At 47.6% G+C, this 23,693-nt stretch overlaps 1 protein-coding gene across 2 annotated transcripts in view; it reads left to right on the forward strand.

The window, feature by feature from the left end:
- The first annotated feature begins 11,499 nt into the window (after nt 1-11,499).
- Lpcat1 (lysophosphatidylcholine acyltransferase 1) overlaps nt 11,500-23,693 on the forward strand; it is a 51,699-nt gene continuing 39,505 nt past the window's right edge. Inside the window, exon 1 of one of the 2 annotated variants that reach the window (XM_031359844.1) lies at nt 11,500-11,783. In XM_031359844.1, the coding sequence (XP_031215704.1) occupies nt 11,649-11,783 (135 nt within the window). In that variant the 5' untranslated portion in view covers nt 11,500-11,648. The remainder of the gene's footprint in view (nt 11,784-23,693) is intronic. The other variant, XM_031359845.1, reaches the window with a different exon arrangement.

Consider the following 23,693-nt stretch of genomic DNA (forward strand, 5'->3'; position numbering starts at 1 on the left):
CAAAAAAAAAAAAAAATCACAGACAGTCTGCTATGTGATTGAATGCACATATCACAAATGGAAGGAATCTTGAACCCCAGAAAGATGTGGGAATTTAGGGTAGGTAGGAACAATGCTAGATAAGCAGTAAGTTTTTACCTTCTGAAGACTTCAACCAATGAGGAATTCAGGAGCAGGGAAACGCAATTAAGACTATAAAATCCGTCATCCTGTGCCAAATTGGTATGCCAGCCTTTTTTTGCTTTTTCTAAAGCTGATCCTTCACATTAGAAGATTAAAAAATAATAAGAAGAAGCAGCTTAGCTTTTGCTACTCTGAGTCTTCAGTGGCCTTATTATGAAATGGGGACCCATTGTTTCTCACAGGTTGCCATTCCCACAGTTGTTTCATAGCCCAGCAAGAATGCCGTAGCTCCAGCCACATCTTCTATGTTCCAGCCTGCAGGGAGATAGTCAACTTTTAAAAGCACCTTTAAAAACTCAATGAGACTTTGACTTAGGACTCATTTGCTTCTAGAACCTAGTCACACGGCCATATCCTCAAGGCAGGTACGCTAAGAAATATAGTGTATCCTGGGTGTGCTGGATAGTTATATGTCAAATTGACACACGTTAACGCCATCTGAGAGGAGGGAACCTCAATTAAGGAAGTGACTCCATAAGACTGGGTTATAGGTGGGCTTGTAGGGCATTTTCTTAAATAGTGATTGATGGGGCGGAGGGCACAGACCATTGTGAGTAGTGTCATCCCTGGGCTGGTGATCCTGGGTTCTATAAGAAAGCAAGCTGAGCAAGCCACAGGGAGTAAGCCAGTAAGCAATACCACCTCCAAAGGCCTCTGCGTCAGCTCTTGCCTTAAAGTTCCTGTCCTGACTTCCTTCAATGATGAACAATGCTGTGCAAGTGTAAGCCAAGTAAATCCTTTCCTCCCCAAGTTACTCTGCTCATGGTGTTTCATCACAGCAGTAGAAACCCTAAGACATTGTGTGTCAGTACTCCTCCTGAAATGTGCAATCTGAGTCACCAGAAAGGAGAGGATGGCTTTGAGACACCAGGGCCTGGAGACACCAGGGCTGGGAGACATCAGGGCTGAGAGACATCACGATGAGGAGGAACTAGAGAGTGGGGGAGATACTTAAAGGATAGACACAGAGATACGACTTATTCTTTCTATTAACTACAGAAGTCACTGGAGAAGGTATTGTCTCTAAACTGGAAGCCAGGTCCCCATCAGACACCATAATCCCCTGGCACCTTTCCCTTAACTTCCAGGACACTGAGAAGCAAATGCCTGGGCTTTAAGTTGCATGCCCTCTGGTGTTCTGTGGCTAAGACACCACAACCAGGGTATGAGATCACCACTGGGTATGTGGTTCTGATCTTGGCTCCAGAAGGAGGTCATGCACTGGATAGGCATCACTGAAGAGAGAGCAACGTGTGAGACTCAAGTTTAGCCAGAACAGTGGGGCCAAAGAGTGGGCTCAGAGAATACCCCAAGAACACTATGATCACAGGGTGAAGCAAGAGGAACAGAGGGAAGCAGACTTTCAGGACAGCCAGCTGTGAGGTCTCATGAGATCCAGATAATAGCAGGCACAGGTCAGGCCCAGCAGTGGCTGAGGAGGTTAGAATCAAATGTTGGGGGCAAGAAGGGCATTAGAAGGGGTTCTACCTACAGCTTCTAACTAACGTAAATGTAGGACTATCATCACACCCACTTCTTACTGTCCTTACTTGCCATCTGCTGTTATGGACATAACCACGGCCGTGGACAAGCACGAGACCAAGCAGATGCATGTAGCCAAGACACTGTAGCCTCAATACTCTTCCCTCTGTAGAACTGTAAACTCCTCCGACCAGCCCTGTGGTATCCTACTGGCCAAGGAACATCGGCTTCTCAGACAAAAAGCATCCGACACAGGCTGCTTCCATACACTGATGCCCTCAGAGAAATGGAAATGTGGGCTCTGTCCAGGGTGGAGATGAAGCACTGTGATGTCAGATTACATGTACTTTAAAGAATGGTGTTTTCTTTGGACTTCGTTATTTGGTTATGCACCTTAAAACTAAAGGGAGTAGGCCAAAATGGCTAGGATACACTAGAGAAAATCTGTCGAATGTCATTTTTGCTCGCTGTAACTTTTAACTGGCTAAGGTTTATTGACCTCAAGCTCTGAGAGGTCGAAGTTCTCCCCTGTCTTATTTTTTTCTCTGGAATTTCACTCCTGTAGCTACATGATGGCCTTGAATTTAACAATGCAGCACAGACTGGCTTTGAACTCACAGTGTAGACCAGATTGACCTTGAAAGCAATCCTCCCAGTTCAGCCTTCTATCACCTGTGGGGATTACAGATGTGACCCACTCTGTCCAGTTTGGGCATAAGTTTCTGGTGGAAGAAGACACAAAACGATGTGTGTTGTACACTTTCCCCTTAGAAACACAATCTTTTGCTCACCTTGCAGCAGTGGAGCAAGAAGGGCAGTCTAGATCCAATGGCTGGAACCTCCTCCCATGAAGTATCTGAGGAATCTAATTGCCCCTCAGACCCAGCTTTGTTTCCCAGGGCTCTGCTGCTGTGGTGTGAATGGTACGAAGGGATAGTGGTTAGCCCAGAGCATCACCACCTAAAGTCTCCCCAGTCTTTGGTACAGAATAGAGCCAGGAACCCAAAGAATCCACAACAAGTTGAGGTCTTGGGGAACTGAAAGGCCAGGTTTAAACTGAGTATCTTCCTAGAGGAGATTTTGAAAGCACATGTGGTAAGAACAGTGGAGGGTTGACCCTAATAGGCTGCCTTGACGGGAAGGTGCTGTTTTGAGAGCCACTCGAAAACGCAGTTGTTCTCCAAACTGGCAGCCACAGAGTTAGAGGAGAGCCAAGCTGCTTGCTCAACGTGGCATTTGGCTTGGCCTCATCAGCAGAACCACACAGCCCTTTCTCCTATGGGGACAGCACCACTAGATTTAAGGCTGTTGTAAACACAGCATTGTCTCATCTTGTGGTCTTGTACTGCTGGAGGGTGCTCCAACCCCAACTTCAGTGTGCTGAAACATAGGCAGCAAAGGGCCACACAGAGATACAAGGACTATACTTTATCTTCAGGATGTGCCTGTGACTTTATATTTGCCAGGATTAGATAACCACTTTGATTTAGAATGTGTTTCTCTGAAAGATTCGAAAACCCAGACTCTGTGAATGAGACCACTGGGAAAGGATCTTTGCAAGTGTGATGGAGGAAGAATCTCAGGACCAGATATTCTGAGTTCATGCTGGCTTCACATCTAGTGCCTGATGCCCTCCCTGTAGGAGACAGGAAGCGTGATGAGGAAGCACAGACTCAGAAAAGAAGAGCACAGGGCAAGAAGGCAGAGGCTGGCATGATGCGTCTGCAAGCTAAGGAGCATGGTGAACAAAGACGGGAGCCCAGCTTAGACAAACTCCCTCAAAGCCTCAGCTGGAACTTCTGGAGTATTAATCACGTGATATTTAGAACTCCCACACATGAAAGTAGTGTATGCATCCTCCTCAACTTCCTGAAAGACATTTGCCAACATAGAACCTGTGCTGGTTCACCTTCATTGTCAACTTGATTGGATTTAGAATCAGCTAACAGACTCGTACAGCTCTGGGTGTGTCCGAGAGAATGTTTGCAGAGAGATTTAACTGAGGAGGAAATATCATCATAAATGTGGCTATCACTATCACTATTCCCCCTGGACCCTCCTGAATGAAGGGGAACAAAGAAGAGAGTTGAGTCTCTCTCTCTCTCTCTCACCAGCCACAACATACCTTCTCTGCCAAGATGGATTGATTCTCCTCAAACAATTAGTCAAAATAAACCCTGCTTTCCTTAAGTTGTTTCTGATAAGTATTTTGTAAAAGTAAGAAGAGTAATTAATAAAAAAGTCCATAAATTTGAAGATATATGTTACACTATATTTTTTGGCTACTATGAAATTAAATTATCAGTCAGTAACAGATCTGGAATATTCCCATATATTAAGAAACCCAAACTCACTCTTATTTTGTGTGTTTGGGAAGTTTTATAAGAACATGTATGCACATGTCAATGTAGGTATACTTCCCATGCATGCGGAAATCAATGTTAAGTGTCTTCTTTAATCACTCTCTGTTGGGAGCCGTGAATCTTGAGAGGCATTCACCATGGCAAGATGGCGCCTACTTCCGCTGTTAACTCCTAGTGGACAACTGTTTGCGCATGTGTGTAGAGTACTGTTGGCGCATGTGCGTAGAGTGAAAAGACGCCATGTCACAGCCCATCCCGGGGCGTTACGTAGGGTAATGAGCGAACAGCCAATCATGAGCAGACACACCACACTGTGGGCAGATACATGCACTGTGGTGTATATAAGCAGTGCGGATTTTGGGTTCGGCCCCTTTTTCCACCATGGATGGAGACAATAAAGCAGTTGCTGCAGAAGGAACCTAGAGTGTCCGCGTGTCTTCTTCCCGGCGAGAGGACCGCGCGGGCTACAACTCTCCACCTTATCTTTTGAGATGGGGTCTCTCAGTGATCTGATTCTTCCTTTTAGGCCAGTCGTTCTCATCCTGTGAGTTGTGATCCCTTTGGGAGTCAATGACCCTTACACAGGGGTCACATATCAGATATTTATGTTATGATTCATAACACTAGTAAAATTGCAATTATGAAGTAGACACGAAATACTTTTATGGTTGGGGTCACCATAATATGAGGAACAGTATTAAAGAGTCAGCATTAGGAAGGTTGAGAAGCACTGCTTTAGGCTAGACTGGCTGGCCAGTGAGCTCTGTCCACCTCTCCAGCAATAGGGCTCCATACGTATGGTACTATGATCAGCTTTTACATTACTTGATATCTGAACTCAAGTCCTTCTGCTTACAAGTCAAGCACTTAACCCACTAAACCATCTCCCTAGATCGCTAAAATTCAGTCTTCTAAACAATCTATGGACCAAAGAACATGTCCAAACCAAATCAAGAAAGTATATCAAACTAAATAAAACAATGATAGCACCTAATGTTTCTCTGCTTGGCCTTTAGCCAAGTCAGTTCCCAAGAGAATGTTACTTTGTTGCATATCCATATTACAAAATGAAGAAGAAATGTCAAATAAACACCTTGGCATTCGATTTAAGGAGGTAGAGGAGGAAGAAAAACAGATTAAAGACAGAGAAAGGGTTGGTGAGAAATAAGTCAGAGGAAAATTGCTCAGTTGGTAAAGTGCTTGCCCTGTAAGCATGAGAAACTGAATTAGAGTCCCATCACCCATGTGGAAATCTGGGCATACTAATGTGCTTTCGTAATCCCCATACCAGGAAGACAGACAGGCGGAACCATGGAAATTGCTGACCAGCCCCCCATCCTAGTCGGTAAGCTTCAGATCCCGTGAAAGACCTTCCCTCAAAAAAGGCAAGGGGCTGGGGGAGATAGCTGGTTAGGGAAAGTGTTTGCTATGCAAGTGTGAAGACTGTAGTCTGGATTCCCAACACCCAGGTAAATTTCAGGTGAGTGTAGTGGCCTGTGTGTATGTGGTCCCAGCACTGGGGAGACAGAGAAAGGGAGACCAGGAACAAGATGGTTAGCTAGACGCTTGGTTCAAGTGGGACCTTGCTTCAATATATAAACTAAAGAGCAAATAATGAAGACATCTTGATCAACCTCTTGCTTCCATGTGCACCTACACACACATACTCCAATATCAAAAACAAAAACAAAAAACAAAAACAAAAAAACAAAACAAACAAACAAACAAGGCTGACAGCTCCTGAGCACTGATATCCCAAGTTGACCTCAGGCCCTCTACACATGCATGTACACATATACACAGGCACTCCCACACATATGTCCCCATACAAACATGCATGCACACATAAAAGGAAATAACGCAAGATCTCAGAGAAACTAGAGACTCTGCAAAAATTAACAAAGTGGGGGAACTCTCATCTGACTAAAGGAACCAAAGAAAACAGGAACTATCAAGAGTAACTAACCACACGCGAACTAAGCACCTAAAGAACACGGGAGCCACCATTAAGGGTGAACACACAGAGAGACTATAGAAACCACAGGTAGGAGTGAGCACAGTGACACCCACAGAGCTGCACAGACTTTCTTTAACAGTGAACAGTGTGAGTGTGTGTCAATATGAGAGTGCATCTCTCCACTGAGATGAACAGATTCCTGAAAAGATATACATACCAAAGCTAACGTGGGAAGAAACAGAACAACCCTATGTCTATGGAGTTATTTGAATCTTAGGTCAAAGATGTCCTCACTGGGAAGTTCTACCAACATTTTTAGAAAAAAAAAAAAAAAAAAAAAAAAAAAAGCTCTTCAAGAAATCCAGAGGGAATGGAACAGGCATAGACTTGTCCACGAGGCTGACATTGTTCTAATAACAAAACAGGACATAGGAAAAAAGCCACCACCGGGCCGAGTCATCACGGACAGGGATGTAAATATCCTTAAGACAGTCTGCAATCCACGTTGAAGGAAAAGGCAAAAATGAGCACTACTTGTGCCCATCAAGAGGACCAGGGGCTCTAACCAGTAAAACCCAACAACAAGAAGAAAGTAAAGTGAGAAAAGAAGGGGCAAGATTGTCTTTATTAGTAGGAAACATGATTCTGTGCTTAAGAAATCCAGAACCAATGAAAAAGCTACCAGAACTCATAAGAAACTCCAATAAGACTCAAAGACATGGAGTCAAGATGTCAAACAAATGTATTTCTGTATGCTGGCAATAAACAGTCAAAAAATAAAAGGATAATTTATATTAGTTCAAAACTATTGCATATGGCAGAGGTCAACCATTTTATCCATGACAAGCCACAAAACGTTGTTGGGTGAAATGATCCAAACTAGACAAATGCTGTTTTGAACACTGGGTAAATGATTCAAAGGCCTAGCACTATTTTTTTTTTAATTTTTTAAAGATTTATTTATTATTATATGTAAGTACATTATAGCTGTCTTTAGACACATCAGAAGAGGTCCTCAGATCTCATTACAGATGGTTGTGAGCTACCATGTGGTTGCTGGGATTTGAACTCAAGACCTTTGGAAGAGCAGTCAGTGCTCTTAACCATTGAGCCATCTCTCCAGCCCTGGCCCAGCGCTATTGAGAGCCTACTTCTTTCAAGATTCTCATATGAGAGCTAGATGTAGTGGCTCAGGCCCATAGTGCCACGTACTCTGAAGGCTGAGGCTGAAGAATCATGTGATCCTGTGATTTGGGGCCAGCATGGGCAACAAAGTAATATTCTGATGCTTAAAAAAGTCAGCATGGGCAACATAGTAATAGTCTGATGTTAAAAAAAAGTCCTGTTCAAAGAATGAACAGAGGATGTTAGAATGCATTTTAAAGCCATAGAAGCTATAAGGAAACAAATTCAGAATGCATAAAACCTCACAGGCTGCCTGCCTGAAACCCTAGCACATAGTAAGGTGCAGTAGATAAAAGACTGGGTTTCAGGCCTCTCTGAGTTATACAGCCAGTTTCTGTCTTGGAAACAAACAATCTCAACAGACCCACTACAAAACTGTAATGAGGAAGATCTCTGGACAGAGAGCTCACTAGGTGAGTTACAGATGGCAAATGAGCATACATAAAGACACTCTCCCTGACAAATCCTATTAGTCAGGGATCACAACATGGAGCTCAGTCCAGATACTAAGTGTTGGCAAGGATGTAGAAGTAAACAGAGGTAGAAAACAAAGCCTAGCTGCAGCAGAATTCTACAGTCACCAGAGAAAAACCCATAGAAACAAAGGCAAACTAACCACAATGTAAAAAAAAGTACAGTCAAACAGCTCTACAGTTCAGAATGTTTAGTAGAATTTGGTCAGGACAAAGGAAAGCAACACAAGAAGACAATTCAGGTATGCACAGGACAATGAATGAGCTTAAAAGCTCATGACTGGCACAAATTCAAAAGTCTCTTTTTTGTCTTAAAAAGATAATTGACTGTTAAAAACAAAAACAATAATAGTGTGTGGTGGAGGTTTAGCATATATAAGGTTAAAATACACAAGAGCAGTGGTGGGAAAGGTAGGAAAGAAACAAGTGGATGCTGTGGAGTCTCACATGTAAAGTGGCATCATACTGTTTGAAATGCCATCAGAGAATGCATACTAAGCCCTAAAACAGATACTAAAATGTTAATGAAAAGGTAAAGCTGATGAGCCAATCGTAAGAAATAATGGTAAGAGATAAGAGCCAAGGGTAAGAGAAAACCTGCTGAATTGGTCCAGAAGAGAAAAAGCACAAAGCATGGCCAGAGAAGATAATCAGAAGCAAATAGCAGGACTGAAGGTCTAACCCTAAGTCTGCTGGCACCTCAGATGCAGAGGATATAAATGCTGCTAGTTTGGGTTGGTTTGGTGTGGTTTGGTTTGGTTTGGATGGGAGTCTTGCTATGTACATTATTAGGCTGGCTTTGAAAATCACAGAGCTCCTCCTGTCTCAGCTTCTTGAGTGCCTGAATTTTTGGATGAACCACCAATCCCCTTTATCCAAATACTACTGCCAAAAGGACTGGATTTTGAGGCCAATTAAAAAGAAAAGAACATTAACAAGATGGGGAAGCACAGCCATAAGCAGTGGGTGACCACAAGGATGGGTCAGACTCCATCATGATAAAGAGGTGGATTAGTGGAGGAACAATCCCTCTGAGCATGTATATGCCTAATGACATTGTTGCAAAATATGGAAGACAAGAGCTAAAAGTATTCAAAAGTAAAATAGAAAAGTGCTCAAATAAGCTTTGCCTCCATAATTAACAGAACAAGTAATACAAGTGTAGGAAGATGTAGAACCTGTACAAAACTATGCACGATGCAACCCACCAGCATTCACAGAACACTCCACCCCAAATGCATAATTACAGGCCACAAATGTAGAGTGCTCACAGTGCCTATGTGTTGTGACCACAATGGGGTTGTTAAAATTAATGACAGGAATGTGCCTGGAACCTTTCCAAATATTTGGACATTAATATGCAGCTAACAAAACAACACATGGGTCAAAGAGTCCACCAGGGAAAATAGAAAGTAAATTAAAAACCAAAGGAAAGTGGAAAACCAGCAGGCCAGCATTTGTGGGATGCAGACAAAGCTGTGCTTATAAGAAAATGGATATTAAATAAGAAAGGTCTGAGCCAGCAATCTGCACTCCCACCTCCCAAAGGCAGTGAAAGACTATCACATTAAATATGAAGGACAGGGAAGTAAATAATTCCTGCCACTATAGCTATAAAAGGACTTGCAGTTTCCATTCTGCCACTCTCCTGCTAAGTGAGGACTTGGGAGTCCCTCTCAGTGATACCATGCTTATGTGGCATCTTGGAAGCAGAGATTGGTTCCATCAGACTTCAATCCTGCTGGCTCCCATTTCAGGCTTGGGAGTATGAGAGAATAATTTTCTGTGCCTTATAAAACATCCACTCCTGGGTGTTTTGTTACAGCAATACAAAAAGCCTACAGACTTCCCACTTAGCCTTCTGATGTTTGTTGATCTGTGAGCAGGAATGTCTTCCTTTTGACAGTTGCTTTCTGGCCTCTGTGTCTTACCAAAACCTGCTCTAAACAAATCGATTCCTTCCTCCAAACATGCCTCATTGGCCCAAGGATCCACTGTGGGTTTCCACCAGGCCACGTTTCCAATAGGGCTTTCGCAAAGAATAGGACAAGTAGTGCAGTCAAGTCCTCTCCTGGGAGTGGGACACTGATCCTGCCTACCCTATTCATTTTGCTTAGATTGCAGAGCTGGGACATGGCTCTCCCCTAAATCCATTCAGGGACTCATACTGTACTGTGAGCCTCCTGGGGCTCTGAACAATTGACTACAAACTGGATGAAAAAACAGCTGCATCCTCTCACAGCTCAGAAAGATAGACATCCAAGATCAAGGTAGAGGCAGCTCTCCCTGGTGTCTCTAAGGAAGGGCCCTCCCAGCTCTCTCTCCAGCTTTAACCAGGAAAACTCTGGTCTTACATGGGACCCCCCTCCCCATTCTGCCTTGTCTCTTTGTTCAAATCTCCTATTCATAAAGACATCACTAATACTGGATGGGTCCCGACAGATCTATTAGATTCATCATGATCATCTGCAAAAGATTTTTCTTTCCACATAATATGTGGTCCTGGGCTAATACAGCTACACAAGATGTTCACAGCTCTCTAAGACCCAGCTTTGAGGCTGCAGAAATCCTGGCCCAGGATACCCTCAGGTTTCTTTGTAGACTTCAGGTGGCACCTGGCCTGCCTGTCTTCCTTAGTCTAATGGTCTGTTTGTGAGGCTCACAGGCCTTTGTGCCCTGGGGTTTTCTTGACAGGGAGCTGAGGATCCTTGGGTGCTGCACTCTTGTGTCTGAGACTAGAACAAATGGGAATTAAAATTTAGGGTCAGTGGAGTGCTCATGGTTAGGCCACAGGGCAACATATGAGAGCATTAAGGTTGCTCATCATCCTTAAGGATTTCCACAGCCTTCTTAGCCCAGAGGAAAGGCTATGTGTACTGCTGCTGCTTCATAATTCATTTTACATTCTCTTGCTAGCAGGTGAGTGGACAAGGGAGTCTCAAGATAAGGTCAGGTGTCCCAACACAAGATGAAGCTTTGAAGTGACAAGATCTGCAGGAGCATTTTTCCTTCTAGCCAACTTCTCACAACACAGCATGGTCACATTTCTGTCAGGAGTAATCAGAGGCTGGGGTCATTTGAACAGGCTTCTGTGAGAGGATGTGGTGGAGACTCTGAGAGCTCTGGTGTCCACAGGAAGTTTGGATTTGGGGGAGGTTAGACAGGAAGCCAAGGGTATCTGGAATTAGGCAGAACTTGGCTCCTTCCTTCTGTCTGGTGACTGAGGCTAGACCCTCTCTGTCTCCCAGTACCTACTTGTTGAGGGCTCTATGAGCTATACAAATAAACGCACCTGGTGTTGCTACAAAAGGCATTTCGTTAGTTTTTCAAATATATACATTTTGATCAGAAAGCTACTTTGTATCCTATTTTAAAACATGATACAAAGTACAAAAGGAACTCAGTGAGTTAAATGTATACATTTTAGCAGGAAGGCTATTTTGAGCCCTAGTTAATGGTGTGATACAAATTAGGGTCACCTAACCTATCTTCTCCCACGATGGCGACTGATGGATTACAATGGTTAGGGGAAGGAAGCTGCCTGTGAGGACAGTGTTGTTCTGAGAAGCGGGCCTGACACAGTCCAGGGTCGCTACAAGAACCTCCTTCTAAAATCGCAGCTTTGACCACAGATCGGCTCGACTGTGTCATTGGGATCCTCCGTGGTCGCCGCGCCCACAACTTCGTTCCCGCGACCCAAATTTTAAGGTCTCCCTACACATGCAAATTCTCAGGATTCCCCGGGTTCTAGGTTAAGTCCGGGAGCCTTAAGACGCGCAGGCGCATTCATAGCCCAGCACGGTCGGGGCGGGGCATCCCATTGGCTCCACCCACGTCACGCCGCCCCTCCCGCGCCTGCGCCTCCGGGCGGCCGCGCATCCTAGGCCCTCTCCCGCGCGCTCTGCTAGCTCTTCTGCTCTCGGCTCCTCTGTGCTTAGCTCCGCTCCGCTGGGCTCGGTCGGCTGTGCTCCATCTGCTCTACTCCTTGCTCAGGCGCGGGCCGCCATGAGGCTGCGGGGTAGCGGGCCGCGGGCCGCCCCCTCCTCCAGCTCTGGGGCAGGCGACGCGCGGCGGCTAGCGCCCCCGGGGCGGAACCCCTTCGTGCACGAGCTGCGACTGAGCGCCCTGCAGAAGGCCCAGGTGGGTTCTCCGCAGCGCTGCTGTACTCTATCCGGGATGCGCCCGGGATGCGGTGGGGAGGGGCTGGGCGCCGCCCGGTCCTCCGAGAGCCTCACCTCTCCCCTGCAGCACACTTCCAGCCTGCGCCAGGGTCCGGCTTCCCGCCGCCTGCGTGCATGCTGACTTACACCCTCTTTGGTTTAGGTACCGGACCCTGCACTCCATCTCTTGGGCCCTGCACCCTCATTCCGGGCCTGGCGAGAGTTCCCGCCAGCAGGAGGCCTGGAGGTGGGCGGGGGTGGGGGTGGGTCCTCGCATCAGGCAGCCCCTTTCCAGCGTCTTCGCTCAGCCAGGAGGCCTACTATGTGTTTCTGTGGCCTAGCGTCGGAACCTGGGTTGTCTATCATCTGGAGCACGGGACGCCCAGGGCCCCTGGCATAACCCAGTGGGATGATTTCCACATCCATGTTTGCAGATTGTTTCCTGTGTCTGGTACACTGTTTCGGTTGTTAGCGATGCTCCCTTGGGCTGGCTGTGCCCGGAATCAACTTTATACAACCTAGTTCCCACGTGAGAGGGAATCTGTGCGCCGCGGTTGGCCAGTAGTGAGCGGGGACCTGGATCTAGGCACAGTTGCCATCTGTTCTTGTGGCTCTCACCGTGAGACCTGGCACGTGGGACCTTTCCTACTCTGGGGCCAGGTCTGTGGTGCTGTGGTCACTTCTGGGACCCTTCAGTAATGAGCAGAGTTCACAGTTTCAGACTTCTGTGGTTTACGGACAGAGTAGTATTCCAACTATGAGGGACCAGCTCTGGGAGGAGACGGTGTTTTTAAATGAGTAACCTATCAGACATAATATATTAAGGTAAAGTTTGTGAGGTCTGTTGAAGTTGTTACTTTCCCAAGCACCGGCTTCTTCTCAAAGCTCCCTTTAGGAGCGGGATGGTCAGCAGAATTGAACACGGAGAGTGTAAAGGCAGGGTTGCCTCATATTGGCCTCCAGGTCTTGTCCTCTTTCCTGCTTTGTGCCTGGAGCCTGTGGGACTTTTCCTGGAGCCCCTGCTGCTGTCAGGTTGGTCCTCACTGCCTGGGGCTTAGGGTGCAGTCATATTTGAACTTTTTTACTCTCAGTTTCAGTCCACAATCTCCTACCTTACAGCTCAATCCTGGGTCACTTGTGGGTCTTCCTTCCTCTTGGATCTGCTGCCTGTGTGGATTTGGGGCCCCTCCCAAGCCAAGTCTCTCCTGGTTCATCCTACCTCATCCCACCCTAATCACCTTAAACAGCCCATTCCTAACTATTCTTTCCAGTCCTAACCTTATTAGTTTGCCTCTACCCCATTTTGGTAGGTTCCTACCCCCATCTTAATCTCCTGGTTTACCTCACACTGTTTCCACCCCCTACTTTGTGTTCCTGTCCTTTCCCGCTCTGTATGCACTGCCTCATCTCAGTCTGCATGTAGCATCTTTCTCCCAGAGACCTAGCTCCGCATTCTTTATGCAGCCATGCTTGTCACAACCTTAACACACTTAGTCTGATTCTAGGGCCGGGTCTTTGTTGCTTGAAAGCATGTGCCCATAAGGCCATGCCCAGAACTTCAGTGTGTGTAACTGCTTGGGAGTCTACACCCTGTGGCTAAAGAACGTATTTATAAATGCCCTCAGAATTCTCTGTTGTACGTTCCCCAAGCCATACTTCGCAGAGCTTTTTTGCCTTTATGGAAAGCTCTATTGAAAAGTTTCTAGAGGATGGATAGATAACCTCTCCTTAAAGCAAAAGAATCCCGCTTCCCCTTAAAGCTGAAGCTCAGAAACTTCCAACTCCAAGCCGCTCTAAACTACCCTGGGAGGAGTTACTGGATAGCTTTGGATTAAGGACACACAGGCCACCTCAGCCTCTAGCAGCCCATCTGTCACTTAACTACAGATTTAGCAAGCAGCTTAAGCATTTAGTGGACAGAAAATAGCAGCCTAAGGTCTGTACACTGGGTTTGAAGTGCTCGATGCTTCCTGTTACAGCAAAGATACAGATAAAGGAAAAGCCTTAGACTGTCAGCTAGAGTTCTTTACAGTTTGTTATATTTGAAGTCTTAAAGCGCTTTTCTGTCACAGGTTTTTTGGGGTACTTCCCATAAGCTCTGTGGTACAAGCATTTCCCCTCCCAGCTCTGATGGGTTTTCCCAGTTTTAAAATTTACCTAGATCTGAGTTTACTTCCTGGACAGCAGAGCCACCTTCTGCTGGAGCCCCGTCCTTGTTCAGTGTGGCATGTTCAGAGGAGTCTGTGAACCCCCAGCACCCAGGCTCATCCCAGGTGATGGTAAGGTCAGGTGACCTCATCTAACATTAGAGCCCTGAGTGGAATTTGCATAAATACTGGGAGTCTCTTATGGCCCGCCTTTCTTCTAGTGTCAGAAGACAATGCACGGCATAGTGTGTTACTACAGCAATGCACAGTTGGGCTGTGGCTCTGTGGCCTGGCTCCAGGAGGAATGGTGATGCCAATCTGACAACACACATCCTGCCACTCCTGTAGATGGCTGGTGTTTTATGTTTAGGCTCCCAGCATATGGGCACAAGGATGGCAATGTCCTGTTGACTCCTTCTGCCCACTTTGCACCTGGATACTGCAGGAGACTTAGTGAGGGGTAGTCTGTATTTTAAAAGATCCTGTTGCACCTCATCATGCTGCATGGAGGTACAAGTGTGTTCTACAGCCTTATGGACAACAGACACTGGGGGAAACACTGGACAGGGAGGATTTGTAGGAGTGGGAGGAGAGACACTGGAGTAGCTGGCTTGGGATGCACACTACCTAGCCTTCCTGGGTCTCAGATGAGGGTGTGCAGGCCCCAGGTTCTGAACTGTTTCTCTCTCACAGGAGTGTGGTGTACCTTAGTGTGGATGTCCGCCTGCCTTTCCAGAGAACCCTTATCTGTAGTGAGCCTGTAGTCCCTCTGTGGGCTTCCCTTTCACGCTCCTTAGTGTTAGCAGCAGCAGTGGCTTTTGTTCTGCTGCTGACTGTGCTCTTTATGTGTTCTGCACTGGACTCCACACAAGGCCTAGGTAGAGTAGTGCTTTCCACAGCACAGATGGGAGCGGGGCACTCGAGAGCCTCCTGTCACCATGGCCCTGGTCACAACTCCCAGAGTTCAGCAGAACACACACCTTTTCAGGGATAGATATTCTGGCCTCCCGAGAGCACTGTGATGTCAAGACCTCCCCTCTCCGTGGTTCCCTGCTGGATGAAGCTGGCATCACAGTTTCCTCACTGATTGCTTGAGGGATAGTGTTCCAGAGGGAACCACTGCCTGGTGTTTTACATTGCATTCTTTTTCGGCTGTGATTCCAGCCTTTTGGTTTAAATTGAATGTCACCCGTTCTGTCTACAAGTAGTCAGTGAGTTACCATTCATACAAGTAGCAGTGACCTATACCTAACTTGTAAAATGGACTCAGGTATGCAGCTTAAGGGATTCTGTGGTTGCTGGGAACCCCAGGTCAGCCAGCAACCCACTAGGTCTGTCTATGCCAGTTGCATGCAAGCAGGTAGTGTTGGTGACTTCCATATGCTAGGGCACATGGCAGCCTGAAACTCACAGGGCAAACATGGAGCCTGAGGCTGTTTGCAGGCTGCTCCTGGATGTGGCGCTTCCGTACATATCTCCCTGTGGCAACCTGAGTCTATTGCCATCCCTGATGCAACTATATCTTTATGCAACCCAATTATGTTTCTCTTTTTTCCTTTTTATTATGTCTATGTGTGTACATGTTTGTGAGTGCCCCCCCCCCATTTCTGTCGCAGTGTGAGCATGTGAGTGCCCATGCATGTGGAGGCCCAAGGTTGATGTTAGGAATCATTTTCAATAGCTCCTCCACCTCATTCAGTGAGACATGGTCTCTTCCTCATACCCAGAACTCAGCAATATGGCCATTCTGCTAGTCAGCTTGCTCTGGGGATCCCATCTCTGGCTTATAAGGCTAGAGTTATATGAGCTGCTATATTCGCTAGGGATTTTCTTGGTTGTACTAACTGGTTTTGCATGTCAACTTGACACAAGTTAGAGTCATCAGAGAGGAAAGAGCCTCAGTTGAGAAGATGCTTCCATGAGATGCAGCTGTAAGGCATTTCTTCAACTAGTGATCAGTGAGAGAGGTCCCAGCCCATGGTGGGTGGTGCCATCCCTGGGCTGATGGTCCTGGGTTCTATAAAAAAGCAGACTGAACACCATGTGTTCAGTGAAGCAAGCCAGTAAATAGCACCCCTCCATGACCCTGCATCAGTTCCTGCCTCCCAGTTCCAGCCAAGCTTGAGTTCCTGTCCTGACTTCCCCTAGTGATGGACTATGAACAGAAAGTGTAAGCCACCGAATGAACCCTTTCCTCCCCAACTTGCTTTTTGGTCCTGATGTTTCATCTCAGCAATAGAAATCCTAAGATACTTGGGTTCAGGGGACCCCAGACTCTGTTTCTCACATTTGAGTAGCAAGCACTTAATCAGTGAGCCGTCTCTCTAGCCTGTATTTAGCATTTTTAAAGATGAGGAATTTTGTGCCTTAAATGGTGGCCATCTAGACCCAGCTGCAGACCCTGGACTTGGGACCCACCTGTTGCTCTTGTCAGGCACTTGTGTTCTGTGCCTCCGCACCCCTAAACCCCTCAGCAAAGTTCCCACAAGTCCAATTATCTCCTCTCATACAATGTCTGAGAAGGTTCCCTAGGCTTACTTTTCCAGACCTTTGAGGCTTGAGTGTCCAAACAAATCTTTCATCAAATCCTGTCTCTCAAAGCTTCATTCCAACTTGCCGGACCCAGGGAGCCTTTCTCTTACCTGAACACGGGGCTCCTCCTTATCTAGTTTCATTGGACATAACCTAGGAAGAAGTGTGACTAACTCATATAACCAGGATCACAGTTACTCTGCACTCAATCCTTGTGGGTCTGCTGCAGTATGTTAGAGTATCCCTACCACTCCTGAGCTGGAGTTCCTGATGTCTCTAACCTATAGTCTAGATGTGAATGAATTATTGTGGAAATGATCTCTGAGCCTGGAGGGAAGTACCCAGTTTTGGGGGTGGAGCATTTGTGATGTTTTGCTGTGATGGCAGCCCATGTTACATTGTATCACTGTGGAAATTTTTCATTTTTTTAAATGAGTTAAAGCTAACCCATGTGCTTTGTGCTGTTTTCCATGTGGTGGCCTTTCAGCATGCTGCCAATGTCATGGGTGGCAATATTAGCTGTGACTTAACCTGGGTCATGCCACTGGGTCAGACCATTAATGTTGTGGGCAGCTCTTTTCCTGAGTCAGCATGTTACTATTAAGTCATGAAAGTGACTTAATTTTTCCTAAGAACTTATTTGCCATCTACAGACATTTTTAAAACATAATTTTCACTGCCTAAGTAGACATAGAACTGGACTGACCTAAAAGTCTGGGAAGGCAAGGACTGGCTCTTGACTGTGCAGTGGCGAGGAGAGCTTGTGCTGGCCCACACGCACAGAGATGTCTATGGGCTAGGCTCTAGCTGGGTCAGGCAAGTGCCATACTCTAGGAGTCTCTTGCGGTATTTTTGCTTGCCAGATTAACCTGTAAGGGGACAACTCCTATGCACAGATCAAAGCCAGGTTCACCTGTCCAGGAAGTCTCTCATCTACAGGAAGGAGTCCTTGGCTATTTGTAATATGTCCTGCTTGTTGTTCTTTTGACTTTCTCATCTGGCCTCAAAAGTTCCCAAAAGCTAAAACCCCTCCTAAACAGGCTTCATCCTCCCCTAGGCCTCTTTATTCTGGCCAGCACCCAGAGACTTTGTGGGTCCTATGGTCAGTGAGATGTAAGTCTTCTCTCCAGAGGCTTCTAGTCAACTCTGTTCTTCAGAGGAATAACCAGTCTCTGGAACACAGTCCCCATAAACCTCGTTAGCAAGCAGGGGCAGGGTTAGGGCTAGGATCTGTGGGAGCCAGCACAAGCAAGCCCTTTAATTCCAGTTCTCTCTCTAGCCTCCTGAGACTGGATTGTTCACACATTGGAAGCCTGGGCCTCCTGCAGGGACGCAGCCCCCCACCCCCCCCACCCCCAAGCTGTTGGCTGGGTTCCTGTCTCAGCGCCACCTGTTTCTGGTAGCTTGAACTGTCTCTACACGTGGTATTGAGCCGAGTGCCTGGAAAGCTCCCTTTTCGGAGGACTGTAATTATGGGGAGTCCTGCCTCTAGTGCTCCCTAAAGTAGGTCAACTGCCATTGAGTCCCCGCGCCTCTGGAGAGGGATTTAGGGCCAGTTTCTGTTTTCGAGTCTCATTCGTGGAAGGCAGTGTGTAGCCCCCGAATGTATGTCTTCAGAACTTTCTGCTTGGGCAGAGCCCTCGGGTGGCAGGCCACCTTGACAGGACCCCAGCTACAGTTTATTTTGCTGCAGTATTTCACCTCTTAGGCTACAAAACTGTCAGAACAGAACTGTGGGGACCAGAGGAACAGAGCCACCACCTACCTCCACACACACACACACACACACACACACACAGAGAGAGAGAGAGAGAGAGAGAGAGAGAGAGAGAGAGAGAGAGAGAGAGAGAGAATTTGTGTTGATAATTACATGTGTAGGAAGAAGAGAGGAAAACCCAGAGAGACCCCTGACATCAGACCAAGGCCAAATGCCTGCCAGGATGGTCCTGAGTCAGAGAATAAACATTGTCCGGAGTAGCCATGTATACTGCCCAGCCTGGGCCCTCCCACCTAAGAACTTCACCCTTACTGCACCGTTGTGTGGGATGCTGCCTTCTGCCCATTTTCTGAAATCCACCAGTCACTGCAGAGGCCTTTCAGAGTGTATGCTCCTCACATACCCTTAGCCTCTTGCCGTGGCTCTGCCCGCCCCTCAATGCCCCCCACACACACACATACACACACTCATCAATGCAGGGTCTCGCTGCCCACCATTCTTGGCCACATAAAATAGGCCTGGGCATCACAGGTGTTGAGATGTGTCTGTTGAGTGACAGGTCCTTCCATTATATGCCTGCCTGTCTATTCAGTCATATCACCCAGGTATGAGTACAGGGGCCTGCCAGCAATGGGATTCTGTGCTACTGTTTTAAGAAGCCTGCTGTCCAGACAGCATGTGGGTAAAAGGCTGGTTAAGTGTTCAGTCCAGAACAACAATATGAACTAACTAGTACCCTCAGAACTCTCAGGGACTCAGCTACCAACCAAGGAGTACACATGGTAGAACTGATTGCTCTGGCAGCATGTATATAGTAGAGGATTGCAAAGTTGGTCATCAGTGGGAGGAGAGGCCCTTGGCCCTGTGAAGCAGGTGGGGTGGCAAGCAGGGGGAGGGAGGAGGTAACAGGGGTTTGTTCTTGTTTTGGGTTTTTTTTTGGAAGGGAAACTGGGAAAGGAGAAATCATATGACGTGTAAATAAAGAAAATATCTAATAAAAAAAAAAGTGTTCAGTCCACAGGCTCCCAGCAGGGAGAAGACAGTCCAGACTGGCCAGAGGGAGACTGTATCTCTAAGGCCACAGAGCTGATAGAAGCTCAGCCTTTCTAAGGGCTGGGCAAGTTCTTGACCTTGAGCACACCGGCCTACGGGGCTCTCAAAGCCCAGAGGCCTCTGTAATGAGGCTAAAGAGTTAGAAAGGTCTTGTCTAGCTGAGGCAGGTCCAGAGCACTCTCTTGACACCTAGCCTATTTTACCCTCTGGCCTTGGGATGATGCTCCCTTAACCCTACTCCACCCCCAGCCGCGCGGTAAAGGAAGAGAACCGCTTCCCGTATGTTAATTTCTTTATCTGAGAGTGAGAACGCCACACCTGGGTGTGTTCAGGGTGTTTCTTCTGAGCTTATCTAGGACTCAGGTCCTCTCTGACACTGCAGTGTCTCTGATAGAGCCTGCTCTTGGGAGTTTCCAGGCCTCCCCGTTACTCTCCCTTTGTATGTCTGGTGCCTTGCTTCTTTCCCTCCAAAGGCCACAGATATTAGGGCCAGGCCTGGACTCTCCCTGCTAGTGGGTTGTGCTGAGATAGACAGCTACGTAGCCGCCTACCCTGTTATATGGGGCTTGCACAGGTTGAAGGTTACCCAACACCCCACCCAGCACGTGAGGAGACATAGCCACAAGGTGTCAGTGCCTGTGCTATGGGAGCCTGCTGAACTAGATGGATGAACGGTTGCTCAGCAGACACCAAGCCCCAGCACCTGCCCATAGGAGCACAGCTGCGTGCAGGGAATAATAGCCAGGTGGTAGTGCTGCATACAGAATGGCATGAGGAGACCTGAGCCCCGTAATGAGGGTGACTTCCCAGGTCTTTGTTTGTTAAATTATGGGCTTCCAGAGCCATCTCCGGGGCCTGACTCAACCCTTCACATGCGCATAGTGTATCTCTAAGAAGAGGTGTGCTCCCAACCTGCATTGTAGTTTGCGAAGAGGTCAACCATGTGTGGCTAGCCACAGGGAAACGGATTGTACCTCAGACAAGGGAGACCAACCCTCTTACGTCCACGTGTGCAGCCTGCCCTTACTTAGCCAGAAGCCTTCATGATCATACACCAGTGTCCCCAGAATCTGAGGCAAATGCCAGGGTGTTCTGGCACCACCCCAAAGATGTTTCCCTCAACACTGCCATCTGTGTTCCAGCAGTGAGGCACTCACTATACACAGGCCTGAACCGGGAGGATCCAGCCTACAAAACAGTTTCTAGGATCTTCCCACCAGACCCACAGAGGCTGGTGAAAGTGAGTTCCACACTTGTGGTGTACTGAAACGGGTGGTTCTGGAAGACCAAAGTGACTGTGAGGACTGGACCCCAATGGTGTGTAGCAGGGCTAGCCCTCTAGGAAATCACTCCTGTAATTGCCTCTGTGGTTCCTAAGGTGATTTGTAGTTTTGAGTGTTTTCCTAAAGATAGGCTCAGATCAGTCTGCATGAAAGATGCTCTGGATTGGGTGATAGGCTGAGACTTCATTGGATAGCCCTTGGGTGGACCCGGTATAGACCTGGGGAGTTGGGACCGAGGGCTTAGAAGAAAAAATAGCTCCATCTTAGAAAAGCTATATTTAATTTTAGAATTGAGTGGGAGAACTAAGAAGTACTTATAAATAGCCACGAGCACAGCCTCTGAGGAAAGTTCTGGTGGAGACCTGGACGCTCCTAGCTGTGCGTGAGCATCAGAAAACTTAAGCCCACTACCCAGGCAGGGTCTAAGGCCATCAAGACAGGGACATGAACATGCCAGTGAGAAATGGACAAATGAACCCAATGTAAATAACTCTGCTGAAGTGTTCTTTAGATAGCCCCTGTCCCCTGTGGCTAGCCTCATTTTGGGCTCTGGGCTATGTAGGATACTGGAACAGTAGGCAGGTGCTATGCGATTGTTCTCTTAAAGAGGTTAGGGTCAGAGGAGCTTGCTTGATAGAGCTCTTTTTGAAAAGATAAACTACCTGCAGCAGCTCTAAGATGTGCTCTACTATTATACTTCCTGAGGTGTTGTTCTGAACGTGACTATTGAAAGCTCCCTGCCTCAGAGCCATTGTTCAGCTGGAACGGAGTCACTCTGGACCTAATTAAAGTACTGGGACTGCCTAGGGCAGGGGCCGCCTGTTGGCTAGTCTGCTTATTTGCTTCTGTATGGTCTGGATCTAGTTGAAGTCACCTGGGGCTCTGGGTGGCTGTGGGCTGTAGGCTTCAGCAGTGTGCCTTGGGGTTCCAGCTGAGGAATGTGTGCGTGATTTATAGTGTTTTTTTAAAGCTTGCATGTACCCTCACAGGAAAGGATAAAATAAACCGAATGTGTCTTTCCTCTCTGGTTTCGGGCTCTGTAGATAGGCTTTACTTTCATGCTGCTCCAGACTTTAGTCATTAGTTATCAGTTTGGAGTGTTGGCTCACAGTTGACCCCAGGGCCGATTTCCCCAGGTGTCTTAGTGCTCTGGAGACATCCCTCTCTGCTGTAACCCGTTTGGGAAGCCCTTTGCTGTATCCTCAGAGCCTCGAGATGTGCAGGTTGCCCACCAGCCTACCAGGATAGTTTTTTGGAATACACAGGAAGCAGATCTGTCTTCCCTTCTGGACGCAGTAATTTCAGGGTAGCTTTGCGTCCGGCAGGGCTCTGGCCCAGACTCCCACTTCTGGCTGCTGTCACTTGGCACTGAATTTCTCACTCATTACTTCTTGTGCTGGGGTCATCTAGACCACAAACACATGACATTTCTACCCCTCCTTAGCCACCATAGTAGTCCCAAACCCAAGAGCCATAGGCTCATCTTGGGCTGCATTCTGGATTTGTTTTGTAGGAGAAATCAAAATGAGCTACTAAGAGAGAGACAACTGTGTCTGTCTGTCCCCTGGGATAGGACCTGTGGGGCAGGCCAGCTGTGCCCTGGGGAGGGAGGGGACCCTAGGAGGAGTGCAGACTCAGCCACCATGCTGGTGACTCAGTTACCCTGTAGACCACTGGTAAAGGAAGTCCAGGGTGATGTCATTGTAGTAGTACTGTCCTTGTGTTATGAGCTAGCGTGTCAGAGATGTGTTTGTCCTGAGAAGGGGAGTGGTTCCAGGCCCTGGTGCCTGCTGTGTCCCCAAGTGGCTTTTCCTGTTGCTCCTCGAACCCTGGCCTTGGGCTCTGACCAACTGCTGCCTTGTCCCACTCTCAGGCCACCTGTGTTTCTCATTCCTTCTAGGGTGGGTGAGGATTTAAGGCGGTCCTTTGTGTGTTTCCCTCTAGGGTGGGTGAGGGTTTGTGTGTCGTGCTAAGACAGCCTCTTGTGGCTCCAGCAGCCCTTCATTTTGCATACCATCCCACCAATCCCTGAGCAAATCTAGCTCCTACCCTGAATTTCTGGATGAGGAAGTAACATGTGGACCTTATGGGGCTGGTAGCAGGTCTGTATTACCTTTGTGCTATGGCGACGGCTCTGAGTGTGATGGTTAGATCTCTGCTGGTTTGTTTTATAGTTCCGAGTGCCTTGGCTTGGGCTGGGTGTACTTGGATGTTGCTCATGGCTGTGGTCCCAGCTAAGTTGCTGGCTGTGTTGTTAACACCCCACCCAGTCTCTGTATCCTCCAGACTATTGCACCTGTCTGAGACTCCTCTAGTTGGCCATCTCTGTGACCCTTGAGCTGTGTTTGGCCCAAATGCTGAAGTCATCCACGCAGCTGGGGAACCATCTCTGTTTGTTTCTATGTCCCTATGCTTGTTGCCTCGATTCTTCCCTTGGTACCTTGTGTAACTTGAAGCTCCACCCTCAGCTGTCCCACAGAGAACCTAGACTCACCTGTCCCCCAGTGGCGCCCCTAGGGTGGCATCCAGCTCTTTGCTGCCACCAACAACATTAAAGTTGGCAACCTCAGACTGTCTCCCTGATCAATGGAGGAGCGCAGCTCCTCAGAGTACAGAGCTTACCCACATTCTCACTGAGCATACAAGGCCTGCATTTCCTTCTGCATTGAACCATGTAGCAGAAAGCACCTGTCCTGGAACCTTCTAGGCTCTTCAAGGATACCAGAAGTAGCTCTGTCAGGGAGGTGTGATGGTGGCCCCTTAATATACCTGGCACATCTTTGGAAGGCAGAGAGAGACCCTCAAGTCGGGGGGCAGGGGCAAGGCTGCGGAACTACTGAGACTGAATATGTGGAAGGGGCCTTGCCCAGAGACCAGACAGCAGGGCAGAGAGAATGACCACCTCCAGAATGCAGGGACATCATCTGCCAGTGGCTTTGGGTCATTGTCATGCCAGCCTTGGACAGGGATAGAATGTGACCTTGGCCATCAACCTGGATTGGCCTACACCTGATGCTTTAGACAAAGATGGGAGTCCTTTAGCAGCCTCCCAGGAAGGACTGCTCATGAGAGTGTGTGACTGTAACCCTTGGTTGATCTTTTTCTAAGAAGCCAGAATGATGGCCAGACTTTTAGTATTACTCTGTGTGTGTGTGTGT

Source organism: Mastomys coucha, unplaced genomic scaffold, assembly GCF_008632895.1.
Source record: "Mastomys coucha isolate ucsf_1 unplaced genomic scaffold, UCSF_Mcou_1 pScaffold8, whole genome shotgun sequence".
Taxonomy (NCBI): Eukaryota; Metazoa; Chordata; class Mammalia; order Rodentia; family Muridae; genus Mastomys; species Mastomys coucha.